At 41.9% G+C, this 18,720-nt stretch overlaps 1 protein-coding gene across 1 annotated transcript in view; it reads left to right on the top strand.

The window, feature by feature from the left end:
* LOC144768978 (pseudouridylate synthase 1 homolog) overlaps positions 1-18,720 on the top strand; it is a 71,840-nt gene that overhangs the window by 44,469 nt on the left and 8,651 nt on the right. The window contains exon 4 of the mRNA XM_078652972.1: positions 2,198-2,329. Within this exon, the coding sequence (XP_078509098.1) occupies positions 2,198-2,329 (132 nt within the window). The remainder of the gene's footprint in view (positions 1-2,197; positions 2,330-18,720) is intronic.

Raw genomic sequence — 18,720 nt, 5'->3', positions numbered from 1 at the left:
CTGCAAAGTGATGCTGGCGACCAAATCAAAACTGTCCAGGTGGTTGCAAGGGTGGATCGAGATCTGAAGAACCTGAAAGCAGAGGGGACAGTGTCTGGGTCACTAGCCAGTGACCACGAAGGCGATGAGAAGATGCCAACCAATGTCGGGCGATTTCAGGTGAAGAAGGTGAAGCTTGACTCTTAAGCCACGAGGACCAGGAGGCGTTGACGATGACCAGGAGCTGGATTTGAGCTGTCTCATGAAGGATGTCGAGTGCTGCGGGGTCGGTTTCCGGATTGGACCGAATAAGCCTTGGCAAAAGCAACCCCCGCAGAAAGCAAAGATTGGCTTCGGTGCAGACCAGCAAGGTCTGAGGGACTCGCCCTTTAGAGCAGAGTCAGGGCACGTCTGGAGCAACCAGGAAAGCCCAAGAAACAGAAGAGTTACATTCGTGGGGACCCACCAGTCGACGGACCAGGGATCGCGAAGGAGGCTTGAGCGGAAATGCTAGAAGTGGCCCCACAGAACACTCGTGGAGAGTAGGCCCACAATCTTCGGTGCAAATGGTGCTTGGGGCTTGGACTACAAGTAGCCCAATGCACAACTTCGGAAAAGCTTGGAAAGTCGATGCACTAGCAAATGTGCACGATGTCCAGGGGTTCTGGTTCCACGTCACTCGTGAAGGCCGCGGGTCTCAGCTTTGTCGGCCTAGAGAAGTCTGGAAGTCTGGGTCCTGTGTCGCAAATCCGTTGGCATCCGGCGGGAGCCTTGGAAATGCAGACTGGCAAGATGCTTCTTTGGTGCCTGTTTGAACAGGGGAGTCACTCCTTGACCCCAAGGGAGATTCTTCCATCTTCTAGTCGAAATAGAATGTCGAAGTTCCAGGATATATGTTGCAGAGTTTTGTCCAGGGCAATCTAAAGTTCTAAGGACTGGGTTCCTATACTTATACTAAGTTTAGGGGTTGTAGTTACTCTAGGGTCCCACCTATGGGAGGACCCAGGGTGGGGGTGGTTATACCCCTTTCCCTTTGTCCAGTTTCACGTCAGAGCAGGGGCTGAGTGCCCCTGCAACCGGTTTGAACTGGGCTATGCACAGGGACACCAAGTGTGCCCCATGCACTGTCTGAAAAGTATTCTCTGAATGCACCCACCCAGCCCCAATACACTAAAGCCTGTCTGGGAAGTGGTTACACCTCCCTGTGACAGGAAACCTATTGTCCAGGCCTCCCCTGCCGGAGTTTCGTCCAGCAGTAGGAGGTCAGACTTGTGTCTGTGGCTGCAGCATCCATTTTGTGATGCCAGGGCTCTTTTTTCAACTGTTACCGGTCAGAACTTGCGGGGGGGGGGGGAGTAGGATTCCAAAGTGTTTGACACCAACAACGACATGTTTCCATGCAGCCATTTCAAAGTTAGCATTAACCGCAAGGTTATAATGCACTTAAGAGTATATGGTCTGGCTACATCACAGAACAGCTACATAGAAGTGATTCCAAAAGCTACAGAGGGGTCCTGCCTATGCATGGGCACACTGTCAAACAAAACCAAGCACTCTGCCTTGAGGATTGATAAGGCCTGCCATAGGAGTGACTTATAGGTTTATATGTGTCAGTGATATACGGTAAATATAGGTAACCTATATCTCAGTAAGGGGTGCATGCACCACTTTTCACAGGCTGCAGCAGCAGACCTGTGGTGCCATTTTGAAAGGCTTACCAGGGGTGGCATAATACATGCTTCAGCCCATGGTAGGCCTCTGGGGTACCTATGCCCTTAGTACCTAAGGTACCATATACTAGGGACTCACAAGGGTTACCCAGTAACCAATCGGGAGTGTACCAAATGTACATGCAATCAATTTAGAGAGGAAGCAGCTAGGCTGGGGTCCTGGTTAGCAGGGCCCCAGCCAGACTTAAGTCGAAAAACAGTGAAACACCAGCAAATAGTGGGGGTAATCATAGTAAGCAGATCCTACTCTCCTACAACGTTAAATCAACTATTTCATTTGTCACTCAAAAAATAATTAATTAAGTGAACCCTTTGTTCCATGGCACACTTTGTTAGCACATGCACGTGAATTAGAAAACAGTTCACAACATGTCAAGTATTGATAACAGTTTCAAACCTAATGAACTCTATGATTGCCTTTTAGTGAGAGACAATATTATTTTGTTTTCTCCACACCTCCTTATAATTTGTCTTTGTGCTTCCTACAGATAAACCCTGGAGTACCTACTGTTGAGTCGGTGCTGATTTCTGCCCTCATAAATGCTCAGTGTGTCCATAAGGACTGTACCACCACTGAGCGTGCATGGCTTCATCTCCAGCGGTGTGCCAGGACAGACAAGGTGAGTGAGGAGGTATGGTTTATAGGATCGCTGGATGCTGGTATACCTAAATTTGCAGGAAGGTTGGTGGCTGGATCAGTTTGTTTTCAAACGGGTGATTACATTATGAAGAATTGTAGAAGGAAACATTGGTAGACGTGTGAAGTTTGAAAAACATTGTGTATTGTTGGTTGCTTGGTTTACTGTGATGGGTTTCTGAATAGACAGATGAAGGAAAATTGGTGGGTTGAGAGATGAAAAGCTTAATGTGTAAAGAAATGATTGGAAGATGCATTTATTGTCCAGGCGATTGATTGCAAGGCAAGAATATGTGTGGTTAGGTAGATAGAAGAACAGAGCAACAGGTACATTATTTTTTTTGCTTTTCCTTATTCCTGTTTTATATAATGTTTTTATTAATATATTTATAAATTAACTTAGGCATGAGTACAACTTCATATCAGTGATGAACATAAAAAAATGTCATAACATTGAGTATTGTTATCAGAGATAAAAAATAAAAAATCACTGGTCACCTTTAACTGGTTCCCTTATATAGTGAAACGATATCCAATAGAAAAACTCCACACTCTATTTATGTTTGTTGGTATTTGTATAATCATTTAATTTTAGAAAAAAACTTAGTTCCTGTCTCAAACTTGATGTTTGCTCAAAAAATGTATTCCCACTTGACTTGGTTTGTAGCTTTTGCTGCATCCAGTCAAAATGAGAATGTTTCGAATGGGTCAACTATCAGTGCCATAGTATATTTGAGAGCAGTTGTAGATGACATCTTGTTGTAGATGAACCCTGCTTTTGATTGGTGTATCATAAGATGATCTTTTTGAAACACTTCGCTAGTAGCTTTGCAAGGATCACGTAATTTGTGTTGAGAAGTGAAATTGATCGGCGTTTGCTTGTTTTAGGCATTCTCTGCCAGTCTGGTTTTTGAGTAATTGTGATCATGCCTTTATTAAACTCTCTGCAGAGATCTTCTGGGCTCTCTGCCGTCTTGAAAACATTGTTGAGGATCCTTGAGGTTAAAGATTTAGTGATTTTATAAAAGTTGCACAGTAGACCCTTGTCTCCCAGTGCTTAACTCTACGGTAGGTCGGTAATGACTTCATCAATTTTCTCAATAAAGATTTTTCCTTCGGTAAGTGCTCTCCCTTCCTCCAAAATGGTCATTAGATGTACCCAATGCATTAAATTGGATTTTGTCTGGATGGTACCCATAATGTCTTGTTTGCATAGTCTTTTTTAAAAGCTGGATAAGGCAGTGGTAATTTTTATTGGGTGTGTAACAATCGTATATGATACTGAAACGTGAGGCCAGAGAATCTCTGGTCTCATCCCTTAGTTGGCACACAAACTGTTGTCCCTCCTTGAAAACAAGAAAGTGACTTCCATTCAATGTTCATTATAGTTCATATTTATTCCATATTAAAGTTCTCTTCTTGTTTTTTTTCAAAACTCATTGATGGTTTTAAACAATCATTTGCAGCGTTAATCTTTTAAGCACTGTCTTTCAAGGCGTGTCCAATGCATTTCGGGCATTTTTGCTATGCCCTTCATCAGGGAATTGACAGTGCTTCTTGTAAGCAGTTATGTGAAAAATCTGAGCGGATACGTCAATGTGCTTAGGTCCGATGTTTGTTTCCTGCAAAACGCCGGCCCGAAATGCATTGGACACGCCTTGAAAGACAGTGCTTAAAAGATTAACGCTGCAAATGATTGTTTAAAACCATCAATGAGTTTGGGAAAAAAAAAAAAAAAAAAAAAAAAAAAACAAGAAGAGAACTTTAATATGGAATAAATATGAACTATAATGAACATTGAATGGAAGTCACTTTCTTGTTTTCAAGGAGGGACAACAGTTTGTGTGCCAACTAAGGGATGAGACCAGAGATTCTCTGGCCTCACGTTTCAGTATCTAGCCTGACGTCGTTGGGCCCTCGACGCCACCTTGGTGAGCACCTATAAAACTACAAGAGACTTTTGATCCTCATTTCAACTTTTTCAATTAAATAGCTGTGCATCTATCCGCTAAACAGTTACAATCGTATATGAGTCATTAGCCGGTCTAGTTTATTGAGAGTTTATGTGCTTCAGCTGGGCAGCTAGGAGTCTACCCACTTTTTCCCCCTGTACATAATGGCACTATTGTTGTTTGTGAAGGCATTTTATCCCATTCTATTGAATAATGCATTAACACCAAACAATCTTTTCCAATTGTTGTCTTATTCCAGTGTTGTTGTCTTTGGACATATAGTCTGTGAGGGTTTTGATTTCATTTTCTAATGCATTCTGAAGTTTTTTTGCCTACTTTGAGCCGAGTTCTCATCATATCCCTTTTAAAACTGCTTTTCTCACACTTCAGAAAGACTGTGGGAAAGTTAGAGTTTTTGTTAAATGTTAGGTAGTAGCAAAGCTTTTGGCTATTAATACCACATGTAGCATATATGGCGTGGCAGATATGTTATGTTATGTTAATGGGAGTTTTGTAAAGCGCTCAGCTACTCGGGCAGAGTGTCCCGGCGCTATCAGACCAGTGAGGCAGAAACCATAGAGCACAAAATGGATAGGAGAGGTATCTCTCCATTTATAATTTTGATTGTAGATAACAAGAGTGAAGTTGTAATGTTGACATATTCTCTTTGGGAACAGGTAATGTGTACACAAAAAATTTATGTGTATTCTTTGTCTCTGGGATGTATAATTCTCTCCAGTTCTATCAAGTTGCTGTCACTTACGATGAAATGAAAGAAAGTTCTATCTATCCCATTAGTTTATCTATGACTGTGTCCAACGCTAGATTCCAAACCCTACCCTTTATCACTCTTGAAGATCCAAAGTTTGTTAGTAGTCTGGATAAGGTGGTAGAAAAGGTTGCCCTCGAGCTATTTGGGACATATTTAGAACCCATTAGCTTGATTGATTGATCCCTGTGTATTGACTTTAGCCAATTCATACATATCCAGTGGGTCGATCAATATATTTAGCATCACGATCTGCATGTATTTACTGTTTGAGAATGGCTACCCCACAATTTTTTGATGTTGCAGGTAGTATGCCTTCCTTTTTGGGTTAATTTCAGCTTTGAATTCTATACTGCTGATGACTTTAGTTACCCAGTCTCTTTTTAATTAGTCAGATTCCTCAGATGCATTTCTTGTATGAGGGCGATGCTAGGTGTCTTAGTAGCTAAATAGATTAATACTTTCCTACGCTTGATATATTGTGAATAATACAATTTGCAATAAGAGATTAAATTGAACGTTTTTTTGCCATGCGTTGTCCTTGTGTTCGGCATGCTCTAGTTGTGTTTCCCCTTTTTATGTGTCTTATATGCGGACTAAGAAAGAACAGTGGCTCCCCCATCTAGCCCACCCAATAAGTATCAATTTTACTGACTGTTGTTTTTCCTTGTTCGGAAACACTGTTGAATGGAATAATGCTCTCTTTAGCTGAGGAGATGAGGGGTGGGTTGTCATGTATAAATCCATGCATAAATAAGGTCACGTCATACATGAAATCATCCAGACCTCAATATGGAGCAATCCTGTATTCTTGAGATCCTGGCTATAAGAGTACAAAACAAAAACAATGCAAGCGTATTCACAACACAATTTTCAACATTGACCCATTTTTTCAGGACAATCTGAGAAAATGACAATTAATGACAGTCTACATGTCATAGTGTGTATGTTCCGACCCCCATATCGTATCTTAAAGTAATCTTCATCAGTACTGATAGAGATCACCAAACAAAATATTTTAGGAAATCAACTGGCTGGAGGTAGTAGATCTGAAAGCCTTCAAAGAAATGAATCCTTCCATTGTGCAAAGTTGTTAGCCAAACTAAAATAAATCAGTAGGTCCCAGAAAAAAGTCACCATCTGACCGATCTGTGTGACATTTTGGTCTTTGCGCTGACTGACTATGTGAACTTCTCGATGGAACAACATGGGTGAATTTCATCATACAGAGCTCAAACCCTTATATTAGGGAATTATCAAGCAATGCAGAAATAGAGGAGCCACAAGGTCAGCATTAGTGTAAAGAAAGATCAGGAGCAGCAGGAGAACAAGATAACTATAAGTGAATAATATCTTTTTTAAATCCTTCAGGGAGTAATTAAAGAATAGTGGTGAATAAACATGGACATGTTTACTTGGTATAGGTGTGATTCGTAAATGCTTGCTTTGTGATTCTGACAGCATGCTAAAAGAATTATGGCTTTTCAGAGACAGAGTAGGTAGCTGGTAAGTGAGAATGCCTTCATGTCTGTTAAGCTTACAGTGTGAGCTATATGACGAGAGTAGGTGAATTTTAGGATCTGTGAATTGGGGCCTTCTCAAAATGCCTGTACTGCATCATTTAAATTCGGTAGGGCAGGACCGCTGCCATAAATTGGCAGTGCTCCTGCCCAGCCAAACTCAGATCAGCAGAAACAGGATCACTAAATAATCTATGTTGACTGGAAATTAAGAAACAATACGAACAACATGAACCAAACTCCTGGGGTGATGACTTGCGAATAGCCTTAGAAACCCTTAATATCGAGGAAATCTGGAACAGCCAACTGGAACAAGCGTCATTTAATAAAATTTGTAAATTGAATGCAAAGGCTCTATCCTTGGTAGAAGACAAAATGATCTTGGCCAAACGTCGACACGCATGGACCGTATTAAGTTCATACAAAAGATTAAAACCGCAACCTTACCTCATGGCACACTTCAGGCTATTTTTAAAAACGAAATTTATGGCATTTAGACTGGGCGACCATTGCTCTAAAGATTTGATACCATTGTGGAAAAATATACAACAAAAAACAAGATGTAGACTATGTGGGTACCACACGGAAACTCTATGCCATCTAATGTGTACGTGCGAGTCAATAAAAGATGAGAGAAGAATCCTGCTGAAATCAGTTCTAAATGCCCTTCAAATCCGCACTTGCAGGCAGGCTGTTACTAGCTGGATGGGTGCGGGCTCGAACATTTTGATATGCCGCGGTATAAAATTTATGATGAAAGTAGAGACTCTTCTTTCAAAGGTCGAACTAGTTTAAGACTGGGGACAGAAAAACAATGTGTTATATTTTTTTAGAACTAAAAATATTTTAAGAAAATGAATTTTAATCCTTTTTTTACTAGTTTGTAATTTGTATATGTATACTTTATGGTTGTGATAAACCAAATAAAGTTAATTTTTGACTGACTGACTGAACTCACGGTTACCCTTCCTCATTTACAGGTGGGGAATAGTTGGGTTTCCGAAATGGAACCTCAGCTGGCTCCACTATTAAAAATCTTTGATTTGGTGGCCAGTTCTTCACAGGGCAGCTAAGGCATAGAGGCAACAGCTTGACCCTATTTTTGATGGGGCTACGAATTATGTGAGGGCAACCCCCCCCCGCCCCCTCCTCGCTAGTATTTCCTTCCTGGGATGTTCCTACAAGGCGTGGAAAATAATGCCATAAAAATCCCATGATGCACGGGACGGAAACTTCCTGCATGCCAGAAACATTTGTCTTTTACTTTTTAACCCCAGGTCAATTTTTTAGGGTTTATTGCTGAAAAGCAAAAGAGAATGGCTGTCAGAAAAAAATATGGTGGAGGCAATCTATCTCTAGATGTCCCAGGCAGTGCTGTGCTTTGGGGCTGTCCTCAAATTATTACGGAGGCCCTAGTTCACAGACTTCACTGGGCTTCCATGCCACTTCTCCAACAGAACTAGTGGATTTAGTTCAAAGAGAACACAGGCGATTTAAATATTTCGCTTGACAGTATTTACTTGTCCTCCTCAATAACCTCGTGCTTTCTCAACAACATTGCTCGGGCTGTACCTGTGTGCTAGTGGGAAGACTATTAACGTAGGGCACCCTTTGGATCTGTGTCTTTATTTCATTCGAGCCTCTCTCCATATCTTTTTTTGATCCCTTTTAAATTAATGGATAATCATGCTGTCCAGTTTTCTTTTTGTAGTAAATATTACTTTACAAGGAATGGACTTCAGTCTGTCATAGTAACTTTAACACAGTTTACCTTCTGCACAACCTGAAACTTCTATGCCTCCTTCTACTGGTCTTGATACAAACCGCCCACGGATCTTAGCAATATGCGTCCCATTTCCTTGCTACCTGTTCTAAGTAAAATCATGGAACGGTTAGTACATGATGAGCTCAAAACATTTGTAGAGGTCCATAATATTCTGCACCCTCAGCAGTCGGGATTTCGTTCCGGCCATTCAACCGAAACAGCCTTGATCGAACTAGCTGACTCTGTCAGGTTTCTGCAGGATGAGGGAAGGCAGACAGTCCTCGTCCTGCTTGACTTGACAGCAGCATTCGACACCATCTCGCATGCCATCCTGATTAACAGAATGCGAGAGATTGGCGTGACAGACACAGCCTTGGCATGGGTAATTTCGTTTCTATCCAATAGGTCCCAGACTGTGTCCTTGGGTCCCTATCTATCCAGCGAAAAATATATTTCATCAGGAGTGCCACAGGGGTCCATATTAAGCCCTCTTTTTTTTAACATCTATATGGCCCCCCTTCTCGCTGTGATAGAATCTCATGGGATCCTTGTCACGTCTTATGCCGACGATACACAACTTGTCGTTACCATCGATAAAAAGTGGCCGGATGCAGACCTTCGTTTTAAAAACTGCCTCTCGGATGTTTTCCAATGGTTGAACAAAAACCATCTTAAATGCAACAGTGCGAAGACAGAAATTATACCGCTGGGTAAAGATCTATCTTTCTGTCCGAAAGACTGGTGGCCCTTGGGATCGGAGGCCCCCCCAGTGCAGTGGCATCAGCTCGGAATCTAGGTGTGCAATTTGATTCACTCCTTTCTTTCGATGACCACATCAGGATTACGGCTGGACGCTGTTTTGGTCTCATTAAATCACTGAAAAAATTCTTTGATTTCCTCCCCATTGCAGCTAGAAAATCAGTCGCGGTAGCTTTAATACTTTCCCGACTTGATTACTGCAACGGATTAATGGCTGGAGTGAAAAAGTCCACCCTTAAGAAGCTGCAGAGTATACAACATGCAGCGGCGAGACTGGTCCTACAACTTCCCAGAAGGTCATCAGCTTCAGCAGCATTAAGAGCTCTGCATTGGCTACCATTGCATAAAAGAATTCTTTTTAAATTGCTTCTCACCGTTTTTAAATCCATGCAAAACACAGGTCCCCGCTACCTTACAAATCGCTTTGTGCGTTATAATCCTCCGCGATGTCTGAGATCATCTGGGACAAACCTCATCTTGATTCCCAGATTTAAATACAAAACCAAGGGTGGGAAAACTTTCACTGTCTTGGCAGCCAAGGCATGGAATAACCTACCAGTCAACCTCAGACTGACTGAAAAGGAGGGTCTTTTCAGAAAACTCCTCAAGACATGGGTGTACCAACAATCAGATACCTCCGTACTGGCAGCCATTTAGTCTCATCGTTTCACCTGCTTCATTTTTCATCTACCTACTGTTCGCAAGCTCAGCGCCAAGATGCTCCCCTGGGAGCGAATGTTCGCGCTTTATAAAACCCCATAAATATCAAATATCAAAATATCAAATATCAAACAACATTTTTTAAGTTTCCCTCTTGTGTTAAATCCATTTTGAACAACATTACATCTGCCCCTTGATTTAACCAGTATCGTCTTTGTTATTGCCACAAAATGTGTGCATGTTGCATAAAAAAAGTACCTAAGTTAAAAATAAGCCCAGTTAAAGGGCAAAGTGAACATTTCTCCTTTGAAGTGTCAATAAAAATATATTACTCAAATTGGTCTATTATTTCGATTCTGATATTTTTGTTTCTGCAACTATCTTCTGCAAATTGAAGTATTCTCAGAAAGTTGCAGTAGGTTGTCAAAAATGTTCTTTTCACAGTATCCCTTTTCCTGCAATACATTTACTGTAATGCTTTTCTGTCTCTTGCTTAGGAGTTCGGGGCACGTCAAAATACACTTGTTTCACTTGGGCCTGTTTCTTTGGATGTGCCATTGATCCTCCTAAACCCTGTCAAATCCTGATCTTTTTTCTTAAGATTTTGTTTCAGATTGTAGGTGTTCTTGCGCCTCTAATTCTTTTATTGCCTATAGGGTCTGCTGAGCATTCTTAAGTCAGCTGAGGTTAGACCCTTTCTTACAAATAATTCTGTTTATCCACTGTTTGCGTCTGTATCTGACTGCCTTAAATTGGCATCACATGTTGGTCAATGTCTTTGTGCTCCTAACTGAAAGCTGATTTTCAGACAGTATCCCTTGTTGTCCTATTGAGTGTCCTTGAGAACCGATGGAAAGTTCATTCTTTGCCCCAATATTCTTCCTCTACCCTTTATTAAGAGTGATGTCCCTCAGGACTCCTTACTGTTCTTCTGTCCGTATTATCTATGTTCACGCTTTTGCTGCCCACCCACAGCCTCAGCTTCTCAACATATGCCTAAAATACTCAGATTATTTTGACTCTTGAAAGCCACAGGGTGGAAGTTGGCTCTCCTTTTTGGGTGTGCATTGTAACAGTTCGCAGGTGAATTACCATCTAATGGCTGACACTTTATTAGGATAATAGAGACATTACAGTGGCAGGGAATAGTGAGGGCTGCTGACCAGACACCTGTTACATACACTTCAAACAATATCACCATAATTTACCAATGTAGAATCTGACATTCTTGAGGGATTGTGTCTTCACAATTTAAGCCCCCCAGCTACTTGTATAGGCCATCTTTTGAACAATCATTATTTTGTGTCAGCAAATTTTAAAGTGCTTGTCCAGAATCATATGGGGGTGATTATAGAGACAAAATGCTCTTTCTCAAGGGTATATTCCTCAAGGGGAGTGGTAAAAAAGTACTATTTCTTGCAGGGCACTGTGTATGTTCATAATATCAACTCTCGGTCCATGAGATGGGTTTCTTAAGTATTCTTTGAATCATTAAGGTTTTATTTCAGTGAAAACTATTGGTGTCTGGAACATAAAAAGTGTGCCTTCTTTGTACACTGTAAATTACTGCACAGTAATTTCAGGCACTAGTCACATATACGTCCTAGCTACTTCTCCCTCAAGTGCATTAGACTCCACCAAGTCTATAGAGGCTCAAATGTGGATAAATATTCAGAACGATTAAAAAAAAAATTCTAAGGTACCCACGGCAATGATGAATCTCAAAATAGTTATAGTTCAGAAAACCACTTTATAAGTTGAGTTTTGTATTCTTGAAGTGTTGTGATTCATGGTCCATTTGATCTGGAGCTTCATTCATGTATATACTGCTAATTGATCAATCATCTCATTATACTAGCAGTCTGCGTTGGCTACTCACCTCAAAAGCATGCAAAACTATATGATTAATTCATCGCTTATGGCACAGCACTGCTCCCACCTGTCTTAATGATTGAGTGCAGAGCTATTTCCCTGCTCTTACTCTTTGCTTTCCTGAATATAATTTGCTGGTGGTTCTCCTGCTTGGAAGAAACATAAAGTTGGGTGGACATCCAAGTGTGGCCCAGCTCTCTATTTATAGTTTTTCTTATCTCAAAACGTTATGCAAGCGATATGTCAATATATATCGATAGGCGTTGGCTACAAATGAAAATAATGTTTGGAAATGTATTCATTGGTAAAGGATGACTCATTGATTCAGATTGCATATCATCATGATATTTCTGGAGATTGTATTGATTTTACATTTGAATAGGTAAGTACAACTTTAAATAGAATGCTGGGTCATACGTAGATGTCTCTAGAGGTTTACTCAATTAAGGGGAAGGCCTTCCTCGGACCACCTAATATGAGTTAAAATTGTATATTTTGGTGATAGTGCTATGAGCGGTGCTTTTTTCTGATAAGCCTCAGACATTTCTTGTAAATCTTTCATAAAGTTGAATGAAGTTTTTCTATTTTAGCTTCCACGTCATTGAATGCTGTGCTGTGGATTCCATGAGCAAGGAATCTATTCTCCTTTACTTTTGTAAGCTTTTTCAAACCTGTTTCTCAGCTCATTATTGTAATTAAGAGGAGTCAGCACTATGCACCACAGGATACATGTGTGCGATAATGTGCATTGAGTTGAGAGATTTGAACAATGACATATGGATTAGCAGACACCCTCTGCAAAACATCAATGAGAGGACTGCCACCACTGGAGAGAACTTTGAGGCCTCGTTGTTTCAGAGGTTAATGCAAACAATGCTTGGGGACAAGAAGGGAGTATGTTATTTTCAGGATGACATATTGATATGTGGGAAAGATGAGGACGAACCTGACAGTACACTAAAACATGTCTTGGAAAAGTTACAAAGTTTTGTTCTCAGGGTGAAAGCGAAAAAATGCAGAATTAAGGTCAATAGTGTGACTTATCTAGGACACGCTATTGATGTCAATGGAATAAGACCTTGTGAAAAACTGGTAGACAGTATTGTACCTAGCAACAAAGATGATGTGAAGTCATTTTTAGGTGTAATTGAATTTTACACCAAATTTTTACAAATAATGTCAAACAAGACCAAGTCAATTAGGAGTGGACTCAAGAAATATTCCAAATTTGAATGGTGTGAAGGCTGTAAAAAGGAATTTGACATCAGGTTGGAAATTACAAATACTCCTCATTTAGGTAGCTTTGATATGTCCTGCAAGATTTTGCTTTCCACTGATGCCAGTGCATATGGATTTGGAGCAGTTCTTACTCAAATTAAGGAAGGTGAAGAAATTGTAATTGCTTATGATTCTTGCACATGATGTGAAATGGGACAATGCTACTCAGTGATCAAAAGGGAAGCATTAGCTGTTTTTTGTGCAGCCAGACTTACTGAGCTTATATTGTGATGCAATGTGTTCCAGGCTTGAAAAATGTTTTAGCTGATGCTCTATCTAGGAACAAAGATGTGGTGAAGGCATGCAACTTTTCTGGGGACGAATTGCAGGAATTTGATTGGGTTGCAGACTTAGAATGTTTTGATGAAGAATCCATCAGAACAAAAGAATGAGACAGGAGGTCCCTGCATTAGCATTCCCTATGGGATGGGTGGTTGGGTGGCGGCCCTCTGGATATCATGTCTTTGCATTGCTAGATACATAGTAGATTCCTACACTATCCTACCCCCATGAAGCGTCTTTAGCTGAACAAGATTGGCCTCTTCCTGTGACAGGTGTCCCCTACATTAGACTGCGTACTCACTTCCAAAAAGAGAAGAGATTTCTGTTTTTTTCACATAGACATGAACCTTGCACTAGTCTGCCAAAGCACAGTTATATCCTAGACCCCTCCTTTATATGGACTCAAACTCTCTACACTCGCCTGTGGAAAGGTATTTATTTATTTTCTGATGGATTGATTAGATTTTTGCGCAACCACAATAGGCGCCAAGCACTCGGATGATTCAATTTCCTCAATTATCACTGCTTCAATCAATCTGTTTAATTCAGCTTTAACATCATCCCTGATGGTAAACTACGAACCTTATGAACTTTTGGATGACAACCTTGACGTAGTACAATTTGATGTTTAAAACCTTTTAACTTCCCTAATTTCTCAGAAAATACCTCTGGAAACATTTGTACTATACTTTCTTCTTATGTTATGTTATGTTATGTTAACTGTGTTTTTTATAGCGCTCGGCTACTCCAAGGAGTGTCCCGGCGCTTTTATTTATAACCTGTAACAGAGAACACAACGGGGCAAATAAAAAGAGACCAGAAATCAAAAGAAAAAGCAAATCTAGAGAACAAAAACCAAGTTTTAAGGCCCTTCCTAAATGCTAGTAGGTTGGAGGTGCTGCGCAGTGACACGGACAGAGTGTTCCACAACTGTGGAGCCAACAGCCTAAAAGACCGGCCCCTAATGCGTGCCCTTTTTACCCGAGGAACCACGGCCAAGAACAAAAACTCGGATCTCAGGGATCGGGCAGGATGGTAGAAAGCTAGCCTCTTTCGAAGATATTTCGCTCCAGAGGCATAGAGAGCCTTATGAGCCAACGTCAAGGCCTTAAAAACTATCCGCTTCCGGATAGGTAGCCAGTGGAGTGACTGCAGGAAGTCAGATGTTCTGGCTCGCCCGCGTAGGCCAAAGATGGCCCGCGGCGCCGAGTTCTGGACCACCAGCAGCCGTTGCAAGAGATACTCCGGCAGGCCGAGATAAAGGACGTTGGAATAGTCCAATCTCGAGCCAATTAAGGCCTGAACCGTGATCTTCCTATGCTCTGCCGGGAGCAGAGGAAGAAACTTGCGGAGCATCCTGAGGAGGCCAAAACATGTTCCCGTTAGGCCCAGAATCTGGGATCTTAACGTCAAGCCGTTCGATCTTCACCCCCAGATTCTTGGCTAGCTGGGAAGAGCCTGCTGGAGGGAACATGTTAACAGGCCACCATTCCTGCCAGTCTGGATCAGACCGACAACCGAAGAAGAGTACCTCAGATTTGTCTGAGTTGCACTTGAGGCTGTTTAGCTGGAGTAGCCCCCACCAGAACCACCTGCTCCTTGGCACCTGGGTGTAATTGCATGGCCATAGCAGCTTGGTGAATCAAACCAAATAAGGGTGCCCCGTTCTTTACAACATTCACTCTTCCTGAGATTTTTTTGTTCTTACACACAATTTCAGCACTAACAAATCGCAAATTTTCCAATCATTCACCACCATGTTTTTTAAGTTTTACATCTGGTTTGCAACATTGCTTGACTTTAAACATCTCACACTTCCTAAATTCTTCTTCTGAAATAATGGTATGACCATATGGAAAGGATTCCCAATAAGTTCAATAACACACTTAGGGTCCCTTACCCACGAGCGTCTCTCTTTATCATAATCGATGAGTGACCAAACAACTTTTTCATTGCATTCTTCCCCATGAAATCCAATAATGCACAAAATCTGATCATCATACCCATCTTCATTCTCTGAGTCATAACTTAAGTCACTCACAAATTTCTTGCATTTCAGGCATGAGACTTTGGGTGATAGACATGACTTGTCATTTGCCCAATGATACTGCCACACCTCATACATGATCGCAGTGTGTGCACTAATACTGTGCTTAATCTGTACACCATTAACTAGTATAGGAAGACTTGCGTTTCCTTTCACTTGTGCAAATCACTAAAAATGCCAGATTTCACAAGCTGCACCAGTAACTTGCGCTGTCCTTTTGTAAGTGTGGAGATTACTGACAGTGTAGGAGAATTCCAACCTATACTTGTGGCTTAAAGCTTGTCAATCGCTGTAATAATGATTTGCACCAAAGTTTAGGGTGACCAGACATCCCCGTTTTGCCAGGACGGTACCTGTTTTTAACCAGCTGTCCCAGCAAATTTCAAGAAATTTAGCTCATGTCCCCGTTTTCGGAGAGGGTCGCCTGATAACGGTGGGAGGGGTTTTTTATGTTTTACAAAGCAGGGATAGTTAGCAGTTGTTTCAAGAAAGCAATTTAATTAACAGGAAAGCTACTGGGCTTAAAAATTGCATTTTATGTATGTTCTTACTGCCTGTTCTGTAATTCTCTGCTGAGGAGCGCTCTCATCGCTTGAAGTAAAATTGTAGTCCTTCTTCTATTTTTGTGAAATGTCCCTGTTTTTGCCTTTAAAATTCTGGTCACCCTACCAAAGTTTTAATGTGTGCAAAATGCTACTATTTTGCATGTCAAGTTAACATACTCGTAAGCGTGTCAATTGCTGTAGACACTTATTTTATTTAGAAGAGAGCTTAACCAAGTTTAACCAGTAGATGGTGCCGTCTCCTCACAAAAGAAACCAAAATAGTCTATCACTCTCCAGAAACTTGCCGATGGATTGATCAGGTTTTCGCTCTATCACAATGGGCGTCAACCACTCGGACGATCCGGCTTTATTTCCATGCCTGACCTGAGCAGCTTGTCTCATTCCTGCTCCGATCCAACTTCCCCTTTCATAAAACAACATTTCCAGTGTTCTGCATGCACATTCTTTTACAGAACACTGCCTCAGCTCACATTACTACACGAGGCAACCTTGTAAATGTCTACAGACAATACAGAGGAAATAGAACAGGAACACAGAAACACTCATGAAGGGGTGGTATCTAACTCCAGATAAACTTTATAGGATGCTTCCCCACACTTTTGCAAACACTTGTTGCGATTATGGGCAGGTGGGCACACCCTTACATGTGTGATGGGAATTCTCCAAAATGCAAAGATTTCAGAAGAAAATCTTGGCAGCCTAAAAAGATCATTGAACTTCCTATACCAGCAGACGCAGATCTGATGTTTTTGGGCATGCGACCTTTGGCCAGAGATTAACTTTCCAATTACTACCCGTAGCACGAATGGTAATTGTTAACACTGGAAACAGAAAGTGAGTCCAAGATGGCGCCCAGAGAGACGTGGAGTGGAGTATTATCGATATGGGTGGTTGTGGGAAGGGGGCGAGGAGAATTGCCCACCTAGGTCACCAGCACTCCAAATGTTTGTTTGACGATGGTCTTGGTTGTTAGAAATGGGGTAGCATGGTGCAGAGCATAGTGCAGAGCATAAGCCATTAGCATAGACATCCTCGCAGTCACCTGCCCTCAACAACTACAGTTCTTGCCCCCTACACGGCAGATGAATTTCTGGCGCACTACGCAGTCGCAAAGGGGTCTCTAACCTCATGAAGGCCCCAAAGTTGCAGAGTAACCTCTGGCGCCACTGCGCCTGGGAAAATGTCCATTTCCCAGGCGCAGTGATGCCAGAGGTTACAGTTCCCAGGCGCAGTGGCGTGAGAGGTTAGTCTGCAACTTTGGGGCCTTCGTGAGGTTAGAGACCCTTTTGCGACTGCATAATGCGCCAGAAATGCATCTGCCGCGTAGGGGACAAGGACTGTAGGTGTTGAGGCCAGCTGACTGCGAGGATGTCTATGCTAATGGCTTATGCCCCCCTACCAATGTGATTTAAGCTAACGCAGGATGCCCCCATGTTGAATGCGGTCAGGCTAATGAAAGTTTTGGCCTAGAGTTCTCCAGCTTCAGAGGTTGCTGATGTTACGCATGATAAAACCTGATGCCTGTGCTAATGTGGTTAATAATGTATTCCTTTCAGGCTTGCGTATATTGTGTTCATGGGCTGGCCTGACATCTTATGTGAGGCTCATGGTTAATACCCTATACCCCGAGAAGTTATATGCCTAGGGGAGGCCAAATACCATACCAGGATGTGGTCTCTTTTTGTGGTGTGCTTTTAAATTGGTGGCAGCGGTGGGATCTGCGTGGTGGCTGCGTCACGGCTTCGCTGCGGCCCCTGCCCCCGCCTCAGGCGAAGTGCTGTAAGGCCTGAGCAGGTGGGCAGGGGAAGATCGGCCCTGCGGACTCGCCCGTGTAGAGTAACAGAAGTGCCGGACGGGGCGCAGAGGTATCGGGGAAAGGCCTAACTGAGGGTGGGGTTGAAGAAGCGGAGTCATTCAGGGAAAGGGGGAACTGCAATGGATGAGGCTGCCAAGAACTGAGCCCCTAAGTTGATCCTCTCTCCCTGGTAATAGCGTAACTGGCTCATATAAAGAGAGTGGGTACCAGACCCCCCCCCTGAAGTTAAGCATCTGTAAGCACTTTCTTGCGCAGAATCTGGGAGAAGACAGCGCAACTAGAATATAGAACCACTGATGTTCTGACCTTAATGTATTTACCTGCTTGATTTAAACTGATGCAAATACCTGCTAATTCAAAACTTAATGTATTTACCTGCTTGATTTAAACTGAAGCAAATACCTGCTAATTCAAAACTTAATGTATTTACCTGCTTGATCTAAACTGAATCATATACCTGCTAATTTAATATTTAATGTACTTACCTGCTTTGTTTTAGCTGTTGCATGTACCTGTTGATTTATGCGTAGTATAATTACCTGCTGATTGCCTAGTTAAATGTATTTAAATACCTGGTTCTTTGACTACTGTGAGGTAATGCATTGCAATGTACTGTTTAATTAATTCAGTTAATCCAAAAATGGAATGCCCAAAGTCCTAATTTATTAACTATTGGAAACGTCACCCCCCTTTTAATGCAAAAGGATAAAGCCTTTCTATTTTCTATTTAACTAAGACGCTGTGGTGTCATTTTTGGTGGGTTTGCGCCGGTGTGTTGTAGTGTGTGCTGCGCAAGTACGTCACAATTGCCTTCTGGATTTAGCCTTCCCACACTGTGCCATGCTACCCTAAGTGGGCCAGTGGGCCCGGTTCTAACATTGGTGACACTGCAATTCTGAGATAAGGAATGAGGGAGGATGTGGTACCAAGGAGGACGAAGAACTAAAAGAAATTATTTGTGATCATTCTGGGGGAACTAAGTGTCCATAGCATAGTGTTTTGGGAGTGGAAGGGCAGGGAATGCTTGTTATTATGTTGGATACATTTCGGTGTCACTGATGTACGTTTGGATCACTCATGAAAACTCT

This window comes from Lissotriton helveticus, chromosome 1_1, assembly GCF_964261635.1.
Source record: "Lissotriton helveticus chromosome 1_1, aLisHel1.1, whole genome shotgun sequence".
NCBI classification, from domain to species: Eukaryota; Metazoa; Chordata; class Amphibia; order Caudata; family Salamandridae; genus Lissotriton; species Lissotriton helveticus.
This window is presented reverse-complemented; position numbering and strand designations above follow the sequence as displayed.